The sequence below is a fragment of the Gallinula chloropus genome (genome assembly GCF_964237585.1).
Source record: "Gallinula chloropus genome assembly, chromosome: 10".
Classification (NCBI taxonomy): domain Eukaryota; kingdom Metazoa; phylum Chordata; class Aves; order Gruiformes; family Rallidae; genus Gallinula; species Gallinula chloropus.
The window spans coordinates 2,436,271-2,459,800 of record NC_140095.1 but is presented as its reverse complement, the minus strand read 5'-3'; the positions used below and the strand labels follow the sequence as shown (position 1 = coordinate 2,459,800).

At 45.6% G+C, this 23,530-nt stretch overlaps 2 protein-coding genes across 2 annotated transcripts in view; both read right to left on the bottom strand.

Annotated features, from left to right (window-relative positions):
- LOC311195315 (DNA mismatch repair protein Msh3-like) overlaps positions 1–20,775 on the bottom strand; it is a gene marked incomplete at its 5' end in the record, with an annotated part of 50,573 nt that extends 29,798 nt beyond the window's left edge. The window contains 7 exons of the mRNA XM_084268694.1: positions 2,287–2,394; positions 4,060–4,176; positions 5,428–5,492; positions 8,812–8,980; positions 11,015–11,202; positions 17,079–17,254; positions 20,694–20,775. Coding sequence (XP_084124820.1) covers positions 2,287–2,394; positions 4,060–4,176; positions 5,428–5,492; positions 8,812–8,980; positions 11,015–11,202; positions 17,079–17,254; positions 20,694–20,775 — 905 coding nt within the window. The remainder of the gene's footprint in view (positions 1–2,286; positions 2,395–4,059; positions 4,177–5,427; positions 5,493–8,811; positions 8,981–11,014; positions 11,203–17,078; positions 17,255–20,693) is intronic.
- Positions 20,776–20,864: 89 nt separating this feature from the next.
- On the bottom strand, positions 20,865–22,071 carry LOC311195314 (ephrin-A4-like; the record flags this gene model as incomplete). The annotated part of the gene is made up of 4 exons (XM_084268693.1): positions 20,865–20,953; positions 21,038–21,097; positions 21,290–21,358; positions 21,741–22,071. 4 exons carry the CDS (start codon positions 22,069–22,071, stop codon positions 20,865–20,867), a joined length of 549 nt encoding a protein of 182 aa, XP_084124819.1.
- Positions 22,072–23,530: the final 1,459 nt, after the last annotated feature.

Here is a 23,530-nt window from a genome sequence, read left to right as displayed (position 1 = left end):
AATGAGGATGCAATTTGAAAAGAACATGGAGATAAAATAAATGACATATTAGGAGCACAATGCACTGGAGAAAGAGGTGCAAGTTAAGAATGGTGTGGGTTGGTTTCTTTTTAGCACGAGCTGAGATTAAACCAATATGGACAGAGTCTTAGGCCTTTGGGATAAAGAAAGGAAATGTCACCCTCCATTTGATGAACTGGTAAGCTGTTTGGAGCTGTAATATGATAGTCCTAAAAGGGAGAACATCCCTAGAAGCACTTCCTTCTGGATTTCTCCACTTTGCATTCAGAAGAGAGGCATAACAGCTGAATGATCCATTTGCCATTTTATAATTCTGCCCTCTACTTTGGGCATAATTGTCTTTATCCTAACTGCTCAAGCCTCCATACACGTAACTGTGAAATATGATGTGAGTTTCAGATGCCATGAGCCTTGCTGACTCTGCCTATTCTGGTTTCACACAATGGGGCTTGCAGAGGCAGGCCCTCAGCCACAGTCATTTAAAAGTTCTTCCCTGTCCCAGTTAGACAATCACATGTCATGCAGTAAGAGAGAACTGGGGGACGGGGGTGGAAATTGCTCTGGAATGTATAACGTCCTTTATTCATGCATCTTTTCAATGGTGCTCCTTAAACAAACTCACTGCTTGCAGAATGGATACTCAAACTTCAGATGATGATCTCTGGGCTACCTACACCAGTTAGGCATCTAACTTTGTGTCCTGGGAGCCCAATGCCTTACATTGTCCATGTCAGGGTTGAGTCTCCCAAAGCAGGGTTCCAGAGACAGGTTGAAACTCCAAGATATGCTTACTACTCTCCAACAACCATGTGGAGCACCAGTGCTCCCAACCTCACAACTTGTTTACCTGCCTCAGGTAGGATGATATGAAACAATCCTCAATCAAAAAAACATTCTCCCGAAATACTCGAGTTGGTTAATATGGATGTCCCGTCTTTCCTTCAGTAGTCCTCCAAAATTAATTATTGACACCTTCCCTGCAGCTGAAGTTTCACTGAGAAGTCTCCTTCCTGCCAGTTTATAAGCTCTAAGCCACTCTTTAAAATTCAGTGAATTATTTAAACACTGCACAGTGAATTAATAAAATTTCAGTTTGTTTTCTCATCTCAGTATACAGAATAAACGAGCAATTACTTTTAAAGAGATTTTGATTAGCAGCAGGCATGATCAAGAATCCAGAAGTGATCAATACTGTCTTTAATGCTGTATAAATGCAGAAGGATATCTAAGTGGATTTCCCTTTATCCACACACATTTAATACATGATTTGCTGTTATTTCCACGGGTCACAAATGTTACCAATTCATATGGTTATACATAAGCAATTGCCCAATTACTTGCAATGTAGCCCCACAATGACATTTAAAAACCACACAGCACTTTTCAAAAAAAGAGTATGTGGACTGTATGGAAGAAGGAATGGCTGAGGACTGGAAACAGATAGCCCTCACAAGGGTGTTCACAGTAAGCCTCAGAAACAGTAAATGCCAATCTCTAGGACAGCACTCAGCAAGCTGAAGCAGTGGTTCAGCGAGCGTCGAGTCTCTCTGGGGACACAGACCTCGTGATATAGAAGAAAACACACCAATAAGACTGACTATCTCTGTGTAGGTGCAAGGGATGTGGGTTTGCGAGGGGGAGGAAGACCCAAGTTGCAGATTGTACACACTCAGGAGCCAGCTCTGGACCAATCTCTGAGGCAGAAAGCCTTAAGGGTTCATGCTTCCTCATGGCAGAATGCAGCAGGCTGTGGTGCCTGGTGTGCACGTGTGGGTCTTGCACAGAGGGAAGGGCACAGCTCATCAGATTTAACACACATTCCTAGGTAAGGCACCATCCCTGCTCTGGAAGCTGGCTCTAATTACCTATTATTTACCTGAAATACATCTTTGAAACATACCTCATACACCTTAAAATCTTAGGTATTATACACTATAAAGTCAGACTTTGATGAGGAGAAAAGAAATAGGAGGAAAAAAATTTCCATGCAAAGTCCAACATATATTTATGTTTGTGAGATATCATCTACCAACCACACACAGTTTGAAAACCAGACAAACATGAGATGTCAAATTTAAACCGCAATGTTTACAGACTTGAATTAAGCCCAGAAGTGCCGCTTTGCAAAATCAGATTAAGTCGAAACTACTGCAAACAATTTCAATAATGCATTTTATCACGGTACACATATTAAAATCAAATTTATTTAAAAAGCTCTCTCATAATTCCCTATAAAATCTTACATAAAAATTAAACATTTATTACCTGCAGTAGTCTCCTTGTTTAGCCACCTGAGCCAATGAGAACAGACAGTCGATCGTTGCTAGGTGACCAAGTGCTTTAGACACGGGGTGATAATGTTCACTGAAATGGCTACACCAAAACAGGGGAAAATAACAGGAGGAAGAAAAGAGGAAAAAAAAAAATCATTTCATACAGATAGGAATGTACTGTCAAAATACACCTCGTGCATGCTTCTCACAGAGCTCTCTACAGTCTCTAAATTACTCTGAATTCAAATCTCCCAGCAGTGTATTAACTTACAGTATGAGGACACAATCTTGCTCACAGCAGACTTCGTGCTTCCCTTGTAACAGGGCATTATTTTTAAGCACAAAAAGGCGGCAAAATGAAACTCATTTAATAGCATATAAAGGGTCCACAGTTGATCCCTGCTGCCTAAATAAGGTCTCTGAAAATGCCACTGTTTATCACAGTGGCAGCTGAATCGCAACTGCCAATTCACTTCAGCTGTAAGTTACAGTCAAATAACCCCCCCCTCCAAACAATAAAAAAAACCCTCAAACCCTGAAGTGCCTGAATACAGGATTTGTCTACAATATCAATAAAATATGGTAAGTACAATAGAAAATTCAAGAATTCACCTTCCATTTATGGTACCGATGCCCCTAGTACAACAATAACATTACCAGGAGAAAGCAGAGTTCATTCTTTTAGTACTGTAGAATTTATTTCTCTCCACTCCTAGCCTCAAAGATACAATTGGGGAATATAAAGCAAGTAAGGGAGCAAAAATGAATAAATAAATAAATGGAGGGCTGGGGAAGATCACTCTCTACACATCTTTCCTTGCTGTACGCTGCTATCATATGACACTATTGAAATCATCAAAGTGAACATGAAAAGCAGCAGATCTAAGTAAAGAAAGGTCTACTAAAACTTATATGGCTAATATAGTAACAAAAAAAATAATGTAACTATTTTTATGGTATTGCAAAGGCAATACATCTGGAAGAGTGAATTGGAATTTCAGTTTCTAATAAAGTTTACAGAACCTCTGGGTTCCTACCAAGAGGCAAAACTTGGCATCAGTTACATCCAGTGAGGCAATTTCAGAAGGAAGTTTTTGTGGTATGGAAAAAAGCACAAGTGAGTTAATTATTATTGCAAGAATTGAGGGATAATTTCAGTGTGCTAGTAATTCCTGGAAGTAAAGCAGTGATTTATAACCTGACACCTGAAAATTAAAGGTGTTCAGAAGTTTGAGAAATATATTTTAAACTTAACATACACAGGTCTATGGGGCCAGATGGGATCCATCCCAGGGTGCTGAAGGAGCTAGCAGAAGTGCTCACCAGGCCGCTTTCCATACAGGGGTAGGGAGAATCACACTCACACAAGCAACTGCCCAAACACCCTAAACACTCCTAACTGAAAAACTGTAACACTGCAATTGTTGTATAATAAATTCTATTCTCATCTCAGTTACACTGTACTAGATTCAGTTTCACTCCATTTTCAAATTTTGAGAGACACTGTATATATTTAATAGTGTGCTGTCATCAGAATTTTAAAATCTAGAGACATCACTGCTGCCTTCAGGACTTAGTGTGTAAAGGTCTCGCTTTCAAATGCTTTATGTTGAAGAACAGTATTTTACCATGGGCAGCATAGCTGAGTTATCAACTGCGTTTTTTCCTTTGGTTGTTTTTTTTTTGTTAAGATAAAACTCTTTCTTCTTCTGTTCTTACAGCAATAAATAAAATAATAAAAAATGAGTCTATTTTGTCAACTCACTCTAAAAAGTTTAGCCATTCAGCGTTGCAGTCAAGGACTAGCTGCTCCCGGAGCTGATTCAGATGTTTGTCATTTTCTATAACAAACGGCGAGTGGAAACGGCTGACAGCTTTTGTGCTGGAAAACAGAGAGAAGCCAAATAGGAAATCAAGGTTACTAAGCAATCAGTTACACCATCTACATGCAAAATTGGACTAGTTTTCTAACTCACTCTGAGCCTTGAAAATGCACGGTAAAAAAGCCAGTTCTTTTATTGTGGTACCAAACTCTATTGATACCAGTGATCTTCACTGTGAATAAAGTGATTGGCTACTGTACTGCTGCCCATTCTGAAGGCTGCATTTTTCACAATGTATTATGTATCACTGAAGCTTATATATCTCACAAAATTCTCTTCAGCAACAGGCTTCACAAAGATGATTTTTCTTTGACTGGCTGCATATACAACAACCTCCAACAAAAAAATTTCTACTTTAAAGCTGAAACTTCACAATAAACCTGGAATAAACTTAGTAAATACAGACTGTATTGCATGGATACTAGTTTCCATTTAAGGCACTTGCTCTTTATTTATGTATTTCCATTAAGGACTCATGTTGGCATTCCCAGGCATTCTTTTACAATATCCAGAATAGCTGTATTTTTCCTTCATCGCCTTAATTCTGTCTACTCTGTGCACTTCAATATCGAATTCTTGCATAAGTGAATAGAACATCGCTTCAGAGTTCACCTTTATTATGCCTACTTCTGATGAGACATGGCTCTGTGTACACATCATAACATAAGGTATTCTACCTGTTTAAATAATAAATGATCTTCTAGTTCACCTCTGTTTCATGTACTGGAAAAAGTATCTAAACTATCTAAAATCATGCTTACACAACACTAAGTAACAAAGCAAGCAAAGCTTGTTTGTATGAACAAATAAAATTAAAACATTTTTAATACACTAAGTCTTAGATACTGAGATATTTTGCACAGCTACTTTTACCTTTCTGAATAAAGTAAGAACAACTAAAATTTTATGAAAAATGTATATCTACAATCTACAGGCACAACTGAATCAAAACCGTAATTTTCATGCCAATACATCTGCTTTGAAACATTAAGTACTATTTAAAAATAAACACTTTTAAAAGTTCCGGTTTTTCAGCTTGGTCTTGTTTGGTTTTAAGCAAAACTTACTATGGCAATAAATCAATGTAACCATTTTCATTGGTTGCTTCTAGTTTAAAGAAACCCCAAACCACAAACACACATGGAGCTGTGACAATGTGTATCTAATTAACTGTAAAACCAAAATGGCCCATACTATATTTTTTTCCTTATATATTAAAATACAGCAAACTTTAAAGACATTTTACATACCTACTAACCATAACCCAGTCAGATGGAACGGATGATTTATTGGAATTCTTGACTTCTATCATAAACTAAACAAACAGAAATATAATATTACACATCATGGGAAGTTAAGAAGACTACAGAAGCATAACCATAATGAAATCAAGAAATCTGCAAGCATCAGACGAAACCCATACTCATCCTGAAGAGACTGAGCAGACCAGAAGCTAATGTTCTTTCTTCCCTAAAAATGAGGGTAATCACGTACATTTGCTGCCAATAGAGCAACTTCTACCCTGAGCTGTTCTTTTGCTCTGCCATGTTCCTGCCTCATCTTTGCCCTTTTGCTCCTCCATCTACTAAAATGTTCTGCTCACCTCCCTCTTACCAAGCCAAACCCAGACTAAAGCTAGTTAAGACTTACCTGATCCTGACTGGGCCTCGCAGAGAATTCAGCATTTACACAGACTCTACACTATACACAAGCTGTACTCAGGCTGTTTCACAGAATCACATAATGATCGGGGTTGGAAGGGGCCTTTGAAGATCATCTAGTCCAACCCCCCTGCCAGAGCAGGGTCACCTTGAGCAGGTTGCACAGGACACAGTCCAGGCAGGTTTTGAATGTCTCCAGAGATGGAGACTCCACAACCTCTCTAGGCAGCCCTGGCCCTGAGCTCTGCCACCCCCACAGTAAAGAAGTTCCTCCTCATGTTTAGCTGGAACTTCCTATATTTCACTTTGTACCCATTGCCTCTGTCCTGTTGCAGGGCATCACTGTCAAAAGACTGACCCTGTTCTCCTGACACCCAGCCTACAAGTATTTAAAAGGACTGGTAAGATCCTCCCTCAGTCTCACCTAGGCTAAAGAGTCCCAAGTCCCTCAGCCTTACGAGTAAGATGTGCTTTCCTGCCCAGGGATCAGTGATTCCTATTGAGCCATATTTACCTACAGTATTTCACAGACAAGAGCTCAAAACCTCAAATGCTAGCACTGCATGTACAGTACCTTCCTTCATGTTTGGATCAATTGGAGTTCAGAAATGGAAAGAACAGAGGAAACCAGCAGTAATGGCAAGAAGCTTAGTCCAGTGAAATTTACATTACGTCTTTCCTGCAGTATTTTATACAATTCATGTCAGTTATTTTTATAACACCAGCCTGAGGTTCTAGACGTCAAAGAATAAAAAACACAGATGGAAAATTAATTTCCAGCAGAGATTAGATTAGCCCAGTATCTGATCACCTTTACAGAAATGCCCAAGACTCATCTGACAAAGCTCTTACACTACAGTTAGTATGATTTAGATAAAACCTTCCACACCTCACCAGAATACCCAGCAATCACCTTAGACTACAAACAAGAAGAATAACCCTAACATGACCACACTCCAGAATGGACAGACTACACTAGTTCTTAATTTACCTAAAACACCTTGAAAATAATCGGTACCTCTGAAACCCTGAAGTTGCATAATACACAAGACAAAGATTTGAAAATGAATCAACTGCTGCTGCTACTAGTAGTGTTGCTGATGTGCTAGTATTGCATTTTTTCTTGAATTTTAGCTCAAAACAATTAAGCAAGCCGTGTTCATGAAGAGTAGTCAGAAAACAAGACCATATTTGTGTCTATGCTAGACGACTAACTGAACTCAGAACAGTTACACAGCCAGTTCAATTGCCTGGTGTGTTTGTGTGGCTAGCAAGAAATAAGTAGAGAGGTTGCAATCTTCTTCAAAACAACAAAAACATTTCCTTTTTTACCCTTTAATTCTTAGGCCTATTATATAAATATGTGCAGTATTAAATAAACTGGGCCTGAAGCACTGCTTATCAGGAAGCAAACTTTTCCCAAATGTAGCAATTTCTCTCTAAATCCTGCCTGAAAAGAATAGCAATGCTATCACTATCTGGACAGCTTTCTGTCCTGTTTAGTGATGCTATTAGTTACATTAGAGGTCTGGAAATGAAAGATAAGACAGATATGGATGTAACCTCATATTTTTGAAAAGGTGTATGTCAAGTGGATCTTCACAAATTTAAGTTAATAAACTGTGGGCTGACTGCATTCATAAGAGTGTGTTTGGAGGGCACACATGCAGGAGCAAAGAATCTGAGTGCCTCCCTGACAGAACGTCTGTTCTCTGAATTGTTCAGAGTGGGAAGATAAAGAGAACAGATTTCCTGGCAGCTTCTTTTTCTTCCAGAACCAGCAAACCATAAACCTACTTCTGACCAGTCCTGTTGCAAAGAAGTGCTTGAACACAACATCTATCAGAGTGCTAGAGTGCTACAACAGCACAAGTTCTGAGGAAGGCTGAGCTTAACTCAGACTCGTGTCTATGCTTTGCTCCTCCCCTTCAATTCCCTTTCCTCACTGACCCTCTTCTCTAACCCTTCCTCTTTTGTGTCTTTTGATGTCTGCAATACACTCATACCAGATGTAATTAAATGACAGATAGCTTTAACTTGTGCAGCTCCATTAATGAATTTCCCAAGATAGAGCTCTTTGCCTGCAATGGTTTCTGAGCTGTCTGCTGCTACAAGGGGCCCCTCTAAAACAGGCATAGTTAACTGGTGGTTTCTGAAACTCTCCAGTTCAGACCTGGCTACTTTCTTGATACTCTCCTCTTTCATCAACTCTTCCCTCTTTCACACACATGTCATCATCCAACTCTTAAGCCAGTATTTCAGAGAAATCCTTCAAATCCTGGCTCTTTCCTTCCTCATGCAATACCGAAATGCACTCTTCCACATTTCCTCTTGGACTTAGCATCTTAGCTGACATCCTCCCCGACTCTCCTGCCACATGTTTGTTCTTCTGAACCTCAGTAGCAAAAGAAATATCCACCCAAGGTCTTTATCAAGTGATACTCTAACTCATCCCTTCTCCCATCCCCTCTCAGCATTGTCTATTTGCTCCCTGCTGCATCTCTTGGGTCTTTCTCAGCGTCCCAGGTCCTCAGTGGGACGGTGATCTGCTTCCAGCTTCATACCACACTGTCCTCACTGATTCATCTCTTTTACTCTCAACCCTCATTCAGTTGCCAAGCTAATTTCTTTTCCCAACTTTCTGTGGAGTTTTCCCCAGGTCTCCCACTCTCAGTTCCAGCGCAATGCTGAACAGTGGTATCTCACTGATACTTTCAATTCAATACACAAAAAAGCAAAGCATTACTGAAACAAATTTGACTGCAGTAATGTGGTTTTATTATTTAAATCACCAAAGAAATTGACTTAAATAAAGTGACACTGTCAAAAACCTGTTTTTTGAAGTTGTGCAAATATAGGCAAATGACCTGATCAAGTACCATACTAAATGAAGAGAGTTCTAGTTAAGCCTAGCTTTTAAGCTATTTTCTAGACAAGCAAGGGAACAGCCATCCATAATAGACACCATATTACCTCTTGACCAGAAACTGTAACATACTCGGCAGAAGGATTCTTGATCTGTTTACGAATGTCTACCAGATGCAACTGGATTTTAGAAAGCACATCCGAGATCTCCTCTTTTTTCTTTCTGATGACAGGGAAGTCCGTAAGGTCCCTGAACAATTGGGTTTTATCTCCAGTCCTATCCATAAGAAGCAAAAGATATAGTAATGGTAAAACCAAAAGACACACTCCCCAATTCTACTGGCTGTGTCCATATTTTTATTTGTTATTCTCACTTAATACTAGCTTCATTCCTCTCTCAGTAAGTTTTTTCTGTTATTTGTTCATAGTACAGCACATTTACCAAAAGCTGCTATGCACAGTATATAAACACAAAGGCATTTAAACACTGATAGTCCTTTCCCCATTGTATTAAAAAACCCATCTATTGCTATTGCTTTCTACTCGTCTACATTATATTTGCCCTTCTATGCCAAACCCTGCTGACTTGGATTTCTGTCATCTCTCAGTGTGCATCCTGCGGCTTTATGCTTGTTTTCCCTTAGTCAAGTAAAGCAAGAAAAGGAATCACAAGACAGATCATTCCCTTCTGGCTCAATCCAGAATTTCAGAATACAACTGTTGTCCCAACATGGAGGATCCCAAGTACAGACAACCCCTTTTACCATGATCAAAAGTGAAGCTCTAGATAATTTCTGCATAACAGGAACACAGATTTTTTTGCATATTTAGAATTTGTCCAAATTTGGACAGATTTTAATGAGGATTACAAAGAAAAAAAACATCCTATAAAGTTCTCATCAAAGCAGAATATCACCAGGAGTTTTTCAGAGTACCTTGCTTCTTTTCTAAAGAAATGATTAACCAGAGCAGTTTTTAATACATGCAAAAAATCTGCTCTTTTCTAGTCTTAATGTCAGAAAATGACAAAATAGTTTTGGCTGCAATATCTCAGCTCAGGATTGAAACCTGAAATAACATCATTCAAATATTTAAAACTGGAAGCCGAACAAACTATTAAAAATATTGTTGTCATCAAAAGTAACAAAAATTTAAGTTGTCCTAATAACTATCAGGCAAACAACAAAAAGTAGTACAAACAGGCCTAAATGAACTGAAGTATACATTTGTACTTTAGAGCAAATACAAAACTGTACCATTTAATTAGATAATTACCTTGAAATCTAATATTTGGAGAACAAATAGTTAGCAAACTGAAAGTACTAAAACACAAAAATAATAGAAAGTCTCATTTTCTACTTATATCAATACCCCTTTTGCTTGAGAATGAAACTACAGATGGAGCCAGTGACCATACAGGTAACGCAAAGCTGGACTTTGATTTTGCATTACACAGGATTATTATATAAGTGACAGTAAAGATGCCATTTGTAAATACAGTACTAATTTTTAGAAATGATTTTGTGCTAATTAGACTTGTTTCCATGGGAATGGAAAGGATAAAATGATCGGTAGTAGCCAGCAGCTGATTGTGAAGACTGTCACTATGTGATGTACACCAAAAATTCAAAAACTGACAGTTTAAAAACCCCAACATAAAACCCAACATCTCAAACTCCCCTTAACCCTTAATCTCAAACTCCTCCCTGGAGCAAAGGGCCACTTTTGAAAACTATTACAGGATTTACCTGCACTATACAACTAACACAATGCAATATACACATGCACGTGCAAGCATGCATGTAGCTGTCAACTGCATATTCTCTGTTGTTAGTGAGCATATAAATGTATTTTTAAGAAGGATGGTGGGACATGCAAAGCTTTGAAAAATTTTCACAAACAATAGTAGAAGCCACATTCCTGACTGCAAAGCAGCCACTTTGCTAAAGGTCAAGTCTCACTTCAAAAGGAATAGCTTAAAAACAAAGTATTTCATACATTGTTAAACAATTTAACATGAGCAAAACACATTTTGCTATAAATTCATTCCCCCAAAGAGCCAAGAAACTAAAAAACTCTTCAACCTGAGGCAGATATCCACTAGGCAAAATATTTGCTTGCCTGGTTTAGGGGAAGGGTATGAGCTGTAGAAAAGCACAATCTCTGCTTAACTATAAGCAACCTGTACATATATAAAATCAAAAATATAAACCTAGGGTATATTAAAATAAGATGTGTAATTCACATAACTGAATACATGTAGTCAGCAAGCCCACAAGGCACAGAAGACTAATCTATTTTCTCTACTTACTTGGCTGCTTCTTCATTAAGGATCTTTAAATAATGTTTTACTGGGGAGAGAAGTTCTGGGATTTCCAAAAGCACATTTTGTAATAGTGGAGTTTTCACTTGAGAATGTATGACTGGAACAAGAGCTTGAATTTCCAAATCCAGACGGGACAGGGTGCTGAGTATCAAGAAAAACTCTTGGGTTGAGCACTGAGAAAGAAGGCAATATGTAAACCATTACAGTGTATTTTCATTTAATCCTACATAGTTGGGGTTTTTTTGCATTCAGAAAATGACATAAAATACAGTTTAAATGAATTAACTGTAACACAGTTGCATAATCATCACATTCAAAAGGTTAATAAAGCATACTAATTGTTTTAACCATTGTTGTCAACAAACAGTTGAGAGCTGATGTACATTACACTTTTTGCTGGATGGTGGTCTGTAGCACATATGCAGTACACAAATAGCTGAAAAATGGACTAATTATGTCCAAGAATCAAAAACGCAGGCTGAGAAACTTTATGAGTACCACAACTTCTCCATATGGATTTCTGCATCTATGTGCTGTTATCTGAATCCCCAGGCTGCTGTTTTGGCAAGAGGGGGTTTGGAAAGACAAGGTCAGGCACTAAGAGGCAGAGTCTTGGAATAAGAACACAGAAAATAAAAGAAAAAAAAACCCACAGAAAGAGAAAACCAGCAGTCATTGCTTAAAGTGCTTGTAGCTATTGCCAGTTTCAGCCTCTGTCAGGTCACTCCTAGGTCTATGTAATAAGAACACACTAACCTGGACTTTGCCTTTCATCCTCTCCTCAATTGGTAGAAAGAGATTGTTCTACCTATGTTAGCCAGGTACCACAGAAGAGGAATCTTCCAGATTTCAGCCAATACCACACAGCACTTTCAGAGCTTGCTTCATGATATCCACAGAGCAGGAGCATATTGGTTCCCTGTCCTGGTTTTGGTCAGGATGGAGTTAATTTCATTTGTAACAGCAGATGAATGCTGTGTTTGAGAGTAAGATGGGAGTACTGCTGATAACACCCTGATGTTTCTAGTTGCTGTCAGACAGTCAAGGACTTTCTCAGCTCTTCATGAGAAAGGAGGGGCGAAGCCAGGACAGGTGACCCAACTGGCCAAAGAGAGTATTCCACGCCAGTTACGTCCTGCCCAGGATATCGGGGGCTGACGGGAGGAAGAACGGGGGCGGCTCCGGGATGCGCGGTTCTTGGGGGACGGTCGGGTTCTGGGACGGCTCTGGGTGGCACGGCCTGAGCTGTGGGTTCGGTGAGACACTGCATTGTGTATCAACAGCTTCATATATTTTTGCTCTTTTATTACATTGTTACATTGTATCTTTCTGTTATCTTAGTAAACTATCCTTATCCCAACCCACGGGCCTCTTAATTTCTTGATCTTGGGGTTATTTGCCCCTTCCTCTTCCTTTTCCCTTCCCTTACTTCTCACCCCCCCCCCTCCCCTTCCCTTTCACCTGCTCTTTTCCTTTAAGGAGCAGGCAGCTGCGTGGATCTTGGCCCTCAGCCGGGTGAAACCACGACACAGGTCTATTAATTGGAAAAATTCACTCTGGGATTCGCTTGTGTTCTTTGTTTTGATGGGTAAACACCCAGTTCCACTGCCTTTTTTTGTGCTCCCATGAAACACAGGCACTGCTTTCACAAGACCTATCAAAAATAAGGTATTGTTTTCATGCAGGTTTTTCAATAGTCCTCTTTAGAATAAAGATAAATGGGTAGATTAGGCAGATTGAAGAAGATGACAAAAGACCAAGGCATCAGTCTGGTGCAGTATATATGCTACAGCTTGATATGGACTGATTCTGAAGTGGTGTTCATCACAAAGCTCTTCAAGTCTGCTCAAGTTGTGGATGCTTAATCAATCCTTTTGATTAAGCCTACAAATAGCTCCCAACTTACATTTTGCCTTATTTTCCAAAGCACTTGATATTTCCCTATTGCTCTGATGTCACGGAGTGGAACAGCAGTCTCTGGTTGCTCTGTTGACGTAAAAGGAGGGATCAACAACACTTGAGAAAGTGTCTTGGAAGTCAAAATCCTGAACATTACAAATTCTTCTTTAGAGCGCCAGACCTTACCTCTTCAGTTAGGACTCCTCTAGGACTGTTTGAGCCCTGTTTCTCTCTTCCTTAGTTCTCCAAGGAAATTTCCTGCCCAACCAGAAAACCTAATCTTAATATTCCCAGGATTGACAGGGGTGGAAGAGAAATGTAGGGGGGGGGGGGGGGGGGGGGCAACCTGCAGAGGTGGCTTCTGCAAGAAGCTGCTAGAAGCTTCCCCTAGGCCCAAGAGTGTCAACACCAGCTGGGCTCAAGGACAGACCCACCACTGAACAAGGGAGAGCTTTCCCTGCAGTCCATGGTGGACCATGGTGAGACAGGCTGCCCCCCCCTGCAGCCCGTGGAAGATGATGGGGAGTAAAGATTCCACCTCAAGCCTGTGGAGGACCCTATGCGGAGACATATGAAGGAGGCTGTGACCCCATGAGAAGCCCGTGCTGGAGCAAGATCCTGGCAGGACCTGCAGCCCACGGAGAGAGGCGACCACACTGGACCAGGTTTTCTGGCAGGACTTGTGACCCTGTTGGGGTCTGACCCTGGAGCAGTCTGGTGCTGAAGGTCTGTACCCCATGACAACCATGCTGAAGCAATTTGTGAAGAACTGTAGCCCATGGGAAGGGCTCACATTAAAGAAGTTCATGGAGGACTGTCTCCTGCGAGAGGGATCCCTTGCTAGAGCCAGGGAAGACCGTGAGGAGTCCTCCCCTTGAGGAGGAAGGAGCAACTGAGACAAGGTGTGATGAACTGACTGAACCCCCATTCCTCGCCTCCATGCCACTCAGGGGGAGGAGAGAAAAGAAATGAGGAATAAAGTTGAGCCCGGCAAGAAGGGAGGCATGGGAGGAGGTGTTTGGAATTATTTCTCCTTATCCTACTCTGTTTTCATTGGATAATAATTTTTTCCTAGTTGTCTCTGTTTTGCCTGTGACTGTAACTGCCCAACGATCTCTCCCTGTCCCTATGGTGACCCACAAGCCTTTCGTCATCTGTTCTCTCTCCTGTCCAGCTAAGGAGAGGGAGTGATAGAGCAGCTTTGGTGGGTACCTGGTCTTCAGCCAGCATCAGGCCACCACAGACAGACAGAAGGATGTCAGTGACCCCCCTTATAAGAGATTTGTCTGCTGACCTGCTTAGAGCAGCACACTGTGCCTGCATAGAGCTGGTCCCACTGACGTGTTAACAGCTACAAAGGTTGATGGGGTTGAGATGAAGGAAGAAAGGAATACATGTTTTCTGGGATGTATCTCTACAGTGGGGTCGTGGTTTAAAGAATACTACGGTAAACAGAAGCCAAACACTAACCCTCTTATTTCTCATCTCTGTAACATGAGAAGCTGGCTCCATGCAGCAGAAGTGTTCACTTGTGAGAAGCAGGCAACAGGGCTGAGAGCCCTCAGCTGTATTTGTGCATCCCAGGCAGGGAGCCAGGGCACTCACACCGAGTCAAGGTGGCAACTAACAGATCTACTGCTCTAGGCTGGAAAGACCTAGTCCTCTTCTGCAGAAACCTCACTTGCAGCTGCTATGGCAACAGGATAAGAAAGGCTGTGGAAGGGGACATATTTTTTTCCACCTGTACCGAGTCACCTGCTCCGCCACGACAAGAAAGTGAGATTGTTTCATCCTGAAGCGGGTGGGTTGTTTCTGTAGTTTGAAACAAAGCATCACAAAGCAGTTGGTGCCTATTCCAGCTGGAATCCCAGTACTCGATTTGAAATAGGGTCTGCTCACCACACCCACCGCTGCAGCACAGCCACAGCACAGAGGAACAGCGCTGCAGAAGATGATAACCGGTAATCAAGAAGCATTGCAGGCAGGCAGAGCACAGTCCACACTATTACAGTTACAGGGCTCACAGGCTTTGCGTTAGAAAGCCTGACACTTCCTAATTAACTCCTACAAACAATCAGGCTTCATCTTGTGCTCAAGCTAAATGGCAGTTATTAAGGAGGCATCGTGCATCCTGACATCAGTGTGTACTTTTGGCGAGGCCAGTGAGAGAAATCTCCAGTTCGGTGGCCTACAGCATCCTGGGCTTCCCTTGCAGCCTTCATCTCCAAGTTCTGGCCAGCTTCTGAAGAGTGATGAGCTCAGCATCCCTGGAGTGTTGGCGCCCTGGGTGCATGCTGATATAATCACAGACACTGGGTTCCACCCTCAGCTGACTCCATCAGCTGTCACAGGAGGAAGCATGGCTGTGCCATACTATACAGGGAAGGCCTGACTATCGCTGCCTAGCAGAAAATGACGCTCTTGAGAAGATCAACACTGTTATTTTGGGAGGAGCTTTTGCTAATTACTGTAGCAGCCCAAAGAACTCAGCCATCCTCACTGAGCAAAGCACGCTCCAGAAAGCATACTGCCCCAAGGAACCAGCTCCCACAAAAGCCAAGACGAAGAGCAAGACATACAGTCACTTCGCTTTCACTGCTAAAAGTCCTATTTCTTTACCCCTCTGAGATGCCGTGGCAATTAACATGGGTAACACTTTCTAGGAAGCTACAGAAATGGAAGGCACTGTAGAAGTTCAAAGCAATATTACTATATGGCTCAGAAAATAGTGCAGTATGCTGACAGAAATTACGCAGTGTAGTGCTTAATAAACTTACAGCCAGCATCATAAAAATTCTGCCAGTCATGAACTCCTTTCACACTTGCAGACTTGTGTTGCCAAAAATTATCACCCCCCCTTGCAGATCTTACAGTACTCTACCTTCACACTCTGTAAAATGGCACCTCAGTGACATTTGGAGCCATTTTATTTATTATCTACAGTAATGAAAAACACAAATAATTGACCTTAGAATTCTTGAACTTAGTCCTGAATTAACACATTAGAAAAGCAGTAAGACGTTATGCACACTCAGGTGAACGTGCTGACATCCAAGTGAGTAAGCCATCCATCAGTGGACTTCCCTGGCTCTAATATGTTAGAGGCAGCCTTTATTCCCCTGTACAGTTCTCTCCCTTGCTGCCTGACATCTCGCTTACACGCTGTCTTCTTGCAGAACCTGCTCTGGCAGGGGGGTTGGACACAATGATCTCTCGAGGTCCCTTCTAATCCCTACAATTCTGTGATGATCATCTGGACAATCCATCCTTACATCCCTTGTCTGGAGTGCAAAGCAACCAACACATGCCCAGGAGCTTTAAAAATAATACAGAACAGCACTAAAGCATTAGTGGACATTTGTTCCCTTGTAGCGTGGTATCAGCTCTTCCTGTTTAACAAGTAACAAGTGATGGATTTGTGCACACAACTGACTGTGGAGAATAAACATGCCACCATAACTGCCAATGGCCAGTAACGTCCAGTGGACCATTCTGAGTGGGTTGTGATTTACTTCTTGTTAGGCATAAACGATCTGTCATTGATTATCTGACCGAAACCAACATCTTGTCCACTCTGCTGTCAGCACTTTCCAAAACGAGAGCAACAGGGTCAGAAAATGATTTGTAAATAACAGAGCGAAAGCTGTTTATGTCAACAGGTCGATGGACAAATGCATAGAGACAACAGGGCCTATTGACAGATGAGTCCTAAAGAGAAGTGATTAGAATTCGTTACATGAGAGTTCCTAGTTTACTGGCTTTAACTATCTGAGACACCAGATCTCAGAAGACATTCCTCAGTAGTGTGAGCAGCACAATGTGTTTGAAGTATTGGAATGCCCATGAGCTACTGGTTTGAATCCAGGCATCAGCAAAACCTGTTGTCCCTGTACGGATGACAGGCCACATGTCAGGATGTTTACTGAACACAGAGAAGACTTGGAAAGCAGCCTCCCCTGCCAGGATGAGAACAATCTCATCTTAGCTTTTAATTTCAGGAAAAGAATTAGTCAGCAGTATGCTTAGCCAAACATCATCGTCTCAAGTCCAAACCTACCCGGATGCAATCCTGTGCAACCTGCTCTAGGAGAGCCTGCTTTGGCAGAGGGGTTAGACCAGATGATCTGCAGAGATCCCTTCCAACGCCTACCATTATGTGATGCTGTGTGTTGCCAAGCTGTGGACAAGGGTTTTTCATCCTGTGCACACCACAGATCTCTGTTCCCGTGCAATCCTTTGCCTTGCCACACCAATCTGAAAGATTGGTGCAGGCCACAAAAGCGACAGGTTCTGTCTTTCCAATTCCTTTCCCAGGCAATACCACCACTGAGAAGATCAACAGAGAGAGTGTTAGTTTTTAGTTCCCGATTCAATTGGAATACGGAGCCATAAGGCAAATTCAGCTAAGCTGTGAAATACAGGCCATGGTCAAAACAAGGGGAATAGGGGTGGGGGAGCCCCTGGTACTGCCTGACACCAAGATTGGGTTCTCTAGTCTCTACAGGTAATTTCTAATCCAAAGGCTGTTGAAACTGTGTGGCTTTCAGAGAGACCACAGTGTGTCTTCAGAGTGTGATCACAGTGTGGCTTCAGAGAGGTCACTGTGTGGCTTTCAGAGAGATCACAGCAGGGCATGGCAAGAGAGTGCTTGGCATATCCACGGGTGGGACACCCAGATTGAAAAGAGAGCTGTTGTCTGCACTGTCTTATTCAAACACCATGGGTAGATGGTGCTGACCCTACCTGAAACTAGCCAGAAGTTGAGTGACAGAGTATGAATGGTCAAACAGCATCAGTGGGGAGTACAATTCATTAGAGAGCACCAATGATGCAATTAGAGAGACACAGTAGCTATCATGATACAGACATAAAGCTTTACCTGAATCCTACTGAAGGACTTAAGCATCATCCTGATGGGATTCTTCTCTTTGTGTGTGTTATAACAGAGCACTCAAGCCTTGGAACTGACTCAGAGAAAAATCATCATGTGAAATCCACAAAGTCTAAGACCAGCCTCGTTCTTTCTTGCACTAAACATCCTTGCTTAAGGATCCTTTAAAAACACACACACAGGCACAAAGAGCTGAAAAAGTAATTTGGCAAAGGAAAGGATGAAAAGTGCTTTTTCTACACAATAATGTCTCAAGAACAAGACAGATTGATCATAATATGGGAAACATCAAAATTCTTTTGATCTATGTACAGTGCTCTTAGTCTGTGTTATGTCTTCTAAAGATGTACTGACCAAATGCCACAAGGCCTTCTCAGAAACACAGCATAGACCTAACAAATACATAAATAATCCAACATTTCTTTGACATTTATGGACTTCCCAGGGGCTCATGGAATAGGAAAGACAGGCCTCTGGAATTTTAAGCAGTGTTGCCTCGCATCCTTGAAAGTCAAAAGATGGAAGAACTTTCCGTACCCATAGTCTGAGATGTGAAAAGAATACAAGAAGCTGAAGGTGGGAAGAGAGGAAGTAGTTACTGAGCACATTCTGAAGCCAGAGATCATACAGGTACCAATCTCTCATCCAGAGAGCCCATCAGATAAACCTCATCTGCCAGAGCGGACAGGGAGTGGTGTTCCACACAAGAAAACAGAAATTAGGGTTGGACACAGTTCAAGATGCCTTCTCATGTCCCAGTGCCTTTGCTGGGGTTTCTCCCTTGTCCACACCACTGGGATGTGGCTGCTGCTGGAATCCTTCAGTGCAGCACCAAGAAAAGGAATTTTTCCCCCTACTTCTTCCCCCCCCTCAGACAGTGGTACCGGGAAACCGATTTTGTCATGATTCGGGTATTTCCTCTTCCTGTGAGATACTTCAAAATGCGGTTTGTGAAGATCCTCAGTTTGGACAGGAAGGAATGAACCCAGGAGGATTCCAGGAGGCAAACCCGGCGTTACCGGGGATACCTGGTTCAGTGTTGTGAAGAGCCCAAAATCTGTGCTGTCTTCTTAAAAAACGTCTTGTAGCTGTAAGAAACACATGGAATGGCAAAGCTGTAAATGCAAATCGTTTCTATGTCTGTGTGTGTACATATCAGGGAAGAAGCAGAATATAAAGACAATGGAATAGCTCAGACTCCAATTCAGCTGCCATGCTTGCATAGCCTGATGTACTGTTTTTAATAGGGTGTCATCTTGATGTTGGAGCTGTCTTAAGCATCATGAAATGACTAAAATTTGTTGCAAGCCGAGAACATACATGTGGTTTTACAATGGCTCAGCTCAAAGACCATAAGTCGTCTGACAGCAATTGCAAACCACCACAAGGTGAGGCTGAGTCCAGAGTGAACCCTCTTGTACCCCCCAAAATCGCAAACAAGATCAACATGGGGGAAAAACGAACTGCCAGTTTAATTTCCAGGGCCAAGTCAGAGAGAACGAGGGTCTGAGTCTTTTTGTCCCAAATACAGACCCGCCAACCTGGCTGCCAGGCTGTGTGTTGGTCTGAATTGTGAACTCTTTTCTCCACTATCTGAAAAATCCTAATCTGTTCTGGAATGGGAGGAAACCCTTTTAAATCAGCTGTCCATATCAACTATAAGCCATGTCATCTGCATAGGAAGCACTAAAAATCAAGCCTGAAATCATTTTTTTGGTACTCTTGGTTAAATCAAGGAGGAGACAGATGCATCGAGTAGATTCACAAAAGGACCATCCTGGGAAAGACATCTCTTTTGCAATGCTCATGCTCCTCAAGCAATAAATCCAGGGAAGTTACCAGACCTCTTAACTTACTCTTGCCAAATGTTCAAGAGGATGCTGCAGTCATGAGATGGCTTTGAGCGTTGGCCCTTGGCGGGTCTTTCTCTGCTCTTGCAGAAGTCATTTTGAAAAGAGGACATGTTTTGAACACACAGAACACGTTGCTACCCCTTCCCATCTCACGTCAAGAGGATGTGTCTGATGTGTGCCCGACAGAGGCCATCGTGCTGAGCCACAAGGTTCAGAAAGGACCCCCTTGCTTTCCAAACTCCTCCGGAGAGAGGAGCCAAGGTGCAGCTAGGTCCAGTCTTAGTTCCAGACTTGGTCAACAATTTATGTCTGAAGGATTAGATATAAAACTACATGTCAGAGTCAATGTTTGCCAGCCAGAGCCCCCAGAGGACTTTCACTGAAACAGCTTCACAGAGCGGAAACCAGTAGAAAGTTTATTAAAGGGACAGATATAAAAGTTCCCGATTGCTGTTGATAAATGCACTTACTGATATAGGACTAGAATGCCAATGACAATGCTATGATTCTAACAAAATGCTGAGACTATAACCAAATGTTAGCGAAATACCACCCTGGGTATTCTCACCACAAAAACAAAGGGGTGAAATCGCAACCGCGCGGCGTAACTGTGTCTTGGGTGGAGGAGAAGCAGCACAGCCCAGCAACTGCCTCTTCAGGGGTCTTCAGTTTCTTCTCTCCCCCCTCCAGGTGGTCGCTTTCTCAATACCCTTAATACCCTCAATACCCTCATCTTGAAGACGCTTTCCTGGTGGTGATGCTCAACGTGACTTGGGTGGAGATTCAAGTCCTATAGTCACCCACGTTTAGCACGCACAGCTTTCTGCTCATTGGCATATTGAGGGCTGCCAACTTTCATGTTTATTTTGATTAATTTAATTAATTAGTTTATTAACTGACTAATGCGCTTAACGAAGCAAAAGGTCTCATTCTAGGCCCATCAGGGGATGCTGTGGCAAGGGGGGGCGAAGCCCCCAGGGACACCCGCTGCCTGGGAGCCCACTGCATCCCCCCCCCTCACCTTCCAGCCTGCAGCTCCTGGCCCCAGCTCGGCTCCTTGAGGAGGGGGTCCGGTGGGTGAGGGGTGGCCCGGGCTGCCCCATGGGCTCGGGGGTTGAAGGCAGCAGAGGAAGAGTCCAGAAGGGGCAGTGGGGCAGCAGGACCTGTGTCCCCTCCGTGGGCGATGCCGGGGTCAGATCCGGAGCAGGGTGAGGAGCGCGAGCACCAGGCATGGGGCGCGGGGCTGCAGCGGGGCCGCCCTGTCCCGGGCGGGCACCGGCTCTGCCAGGACAGGGTGAGAGGTGAGGGCAAACCTCGCAGCCCCCCAGTGCCCCCCTCACCCCCCACCCCCACCCCAACACTCACCCTCTGGCCCCCCACGCCCGTGGGGCTGCGAATTGGGAACCTCTGTCACCGGCTCCGGCGCTGGAACAAACCCACCCGAGTCAGGATGGGTGGAATGGGGGGGTCTGTGCCCGCCCCCCCCAGTGCTCCAGAGCAAACCAGGGTCCCCAGCAAGGACCAGGCTGCCCCAGATTCAGGAGAAGGGGGAACCCCTAGACTTTTTGGGGGTGCAGACCACCCCACCCCACCCACCCCACCCCGGACTGGACTCACTGGTGTGTCTGCAGCAGACGGAGACTTGCAGCTTCAGGCAGCGCCCGGCGCTCCCGGGGTTGGGGACAGCTGGGAGTGGGGACAGATCAGCGTGGGGGGGGGGGGGTGTCCCCCCCAGAGCTCCAGCCCGAGACGGGACCCCCCCCCCCACCGCCACGGGCCAGAACCGGGCCTGGGGCTCCCCCTCCCGGCCAACAGCGGCCGCACCCCGGGCCACGCAGACCCCCGACCCACCCCCCCTCCATCACCCCCCCTCCATGTGCAACCGGACACCCCCCTCCCCACATACACCCCCTCCCTGTGCACACCCCCACCGCCCACCTCCTCCCTCAAAGACCCCTCCCCCTCCTTTTTCAGGACACAACCCAACCCCGCTGAGACCCATCCCCAGGTAACCCCATCCCTCAGGACCACCCCCTTTGCCCGCCCCCCCCCCCCCTCCCCATCTCACAGATGTAGTAATAGGTCTCCCCAGGCTGGAACTCGACGCCCAGAGGAAAGGGGGTGAAGCGCTGGATCTTCTCCGGAAAGCGGACGGGGCCGAAGGGCGCCCGGGGCCGGTTGCACTCCCAGCGCTTGAAGGCGCCGGGGGTCTTGTTGCAGCCGCGGTGACCCTCCAGATCCACCATGAAGAGCGTGAAGGTCTCTGCCCGCCCGCCGGGCGCGGCCCCCTCGTAGTGCGGGCAGTAGATGTCCAGGTAGTCATTGATGGCCACCTGGATGGTGTAGTCGTCCCGTAGGAACCTGATGGAGGGGGAGAGACGGCGGGTCCTGTGGGCCATGGGGTGGGATGCCCCACAGGGGGGGTCCTGTGGGCCATGGGGTGGGATGCCCTGCTGGGGGGTCCTGTGGGCCATGGGGTGGGATGCCCTGCTGGGGGGGGGGGGGTCCTGTGGGCCATGGGGTGGGATGCCCCACTGGGGGGGGAGGTCCTGTGAACCATGGGGTGGGATGCCCTGCTGGGGGGGGGGCCTGTGGGCTATGGGGTGGGATGCCCCATTGGGGGGGGGGGGTCCTGTGGGCCATGGGGTGGGATGCCCCATTGGGGGGGGGGTCCTGTGGGCCATGGGGTGGGATGCCCCACTGGGGGGGGGAGTCCTGTGGGCCATGGGGTGGGATGCCCCACTGGGGGGGGGGTCCTGTGGGCCATGGGGTGGGATGCCCCAATGGGGGGGGGGTCCTGTGGGCCATGGGGTGGGATGCCCCACTGGGGGGGGGGGGGTCCTGTGGGCCATGGGGTGGGATGTCCCACTGGGGGGGGGGGTCCTGTGGGCCATGGGGTAGGATGCCCCACAGGGGGGGTCCTGTGGGCCATGGGGTGGGATGCCCTGCTGGGGGGGGGGGGGCCTGTGGGCCATGGGGTGGGATGCCCCACTGGGGGGGTCCTGTGGGCCATGGGGTGGGATGCCCTGCTGGGGGGGGGGTCCTGTGGGCCATGGGGTGGGATGCCCTGCTGGGGGGGGGGGTCCTGTGAACCATGGGGTGGGATGCCCTGCTGGGGGAGGGGGCCTGTGGGCTATGGGGTGGGATGCCCTGCTGGGGGGGGGGTCCTGTGGGCCATGGGGTGGGATGCCCTGCTGGGGGGGGGGGTCCTGTGAACCATGGGGTGGGATGCCCTGCTGGGGGGGGCGGTCCTGTGAACCATGGGGTGGGATGCCCTGCTGGGGGAGGGGGCCTGTGGGCTATGGGGTGGGATGCCCTGCTGGGGGGGGGGGTCCTGTGGGCCATGGGGTGGGATGTCCCACTGGGGGGGGGGTCCTGTGGGCCATGGGGTGGGATGCCCCACTGCGCCCCTGTCCCATGGAGCAGGTGGATGGGGGGGTTGAGTTGGAACCACTGCATCATCAGCAACCAGCTGTGGTTGCTGGAGCTGAATGGGTTTGGCTGGGGGGTTGGAGGGGGGGGAAGGCGACGAAGCCCCCTGCCCCAGGCACCCACCTCATGGCCATCACCCCCAACCTGACTGGGGGCTGCCCCCTGTGACACCCCTGCGCTGGCTGGCGTGGGGGGCACGGGGGCTCCGAGGGTGGGGTGGTGAGCAGGGGAGGGGGCCCAGCCGGGTAGTGGGGGGTGGGTGAGCAGGGGAGGGGGCCCAGCCGGGTAGGGGGGGTGGGTGAGCAGGGGGGGGGCCCCAGCCCCGGTCCGGGCGCTGCCATGGCGTGAGCTCACTCCCGCCTGTGCAAACAGAGCAGCCAGCCAGGCCGGGGTGGAGCAGCCGCTGCCACGGGCACCCACACGCGT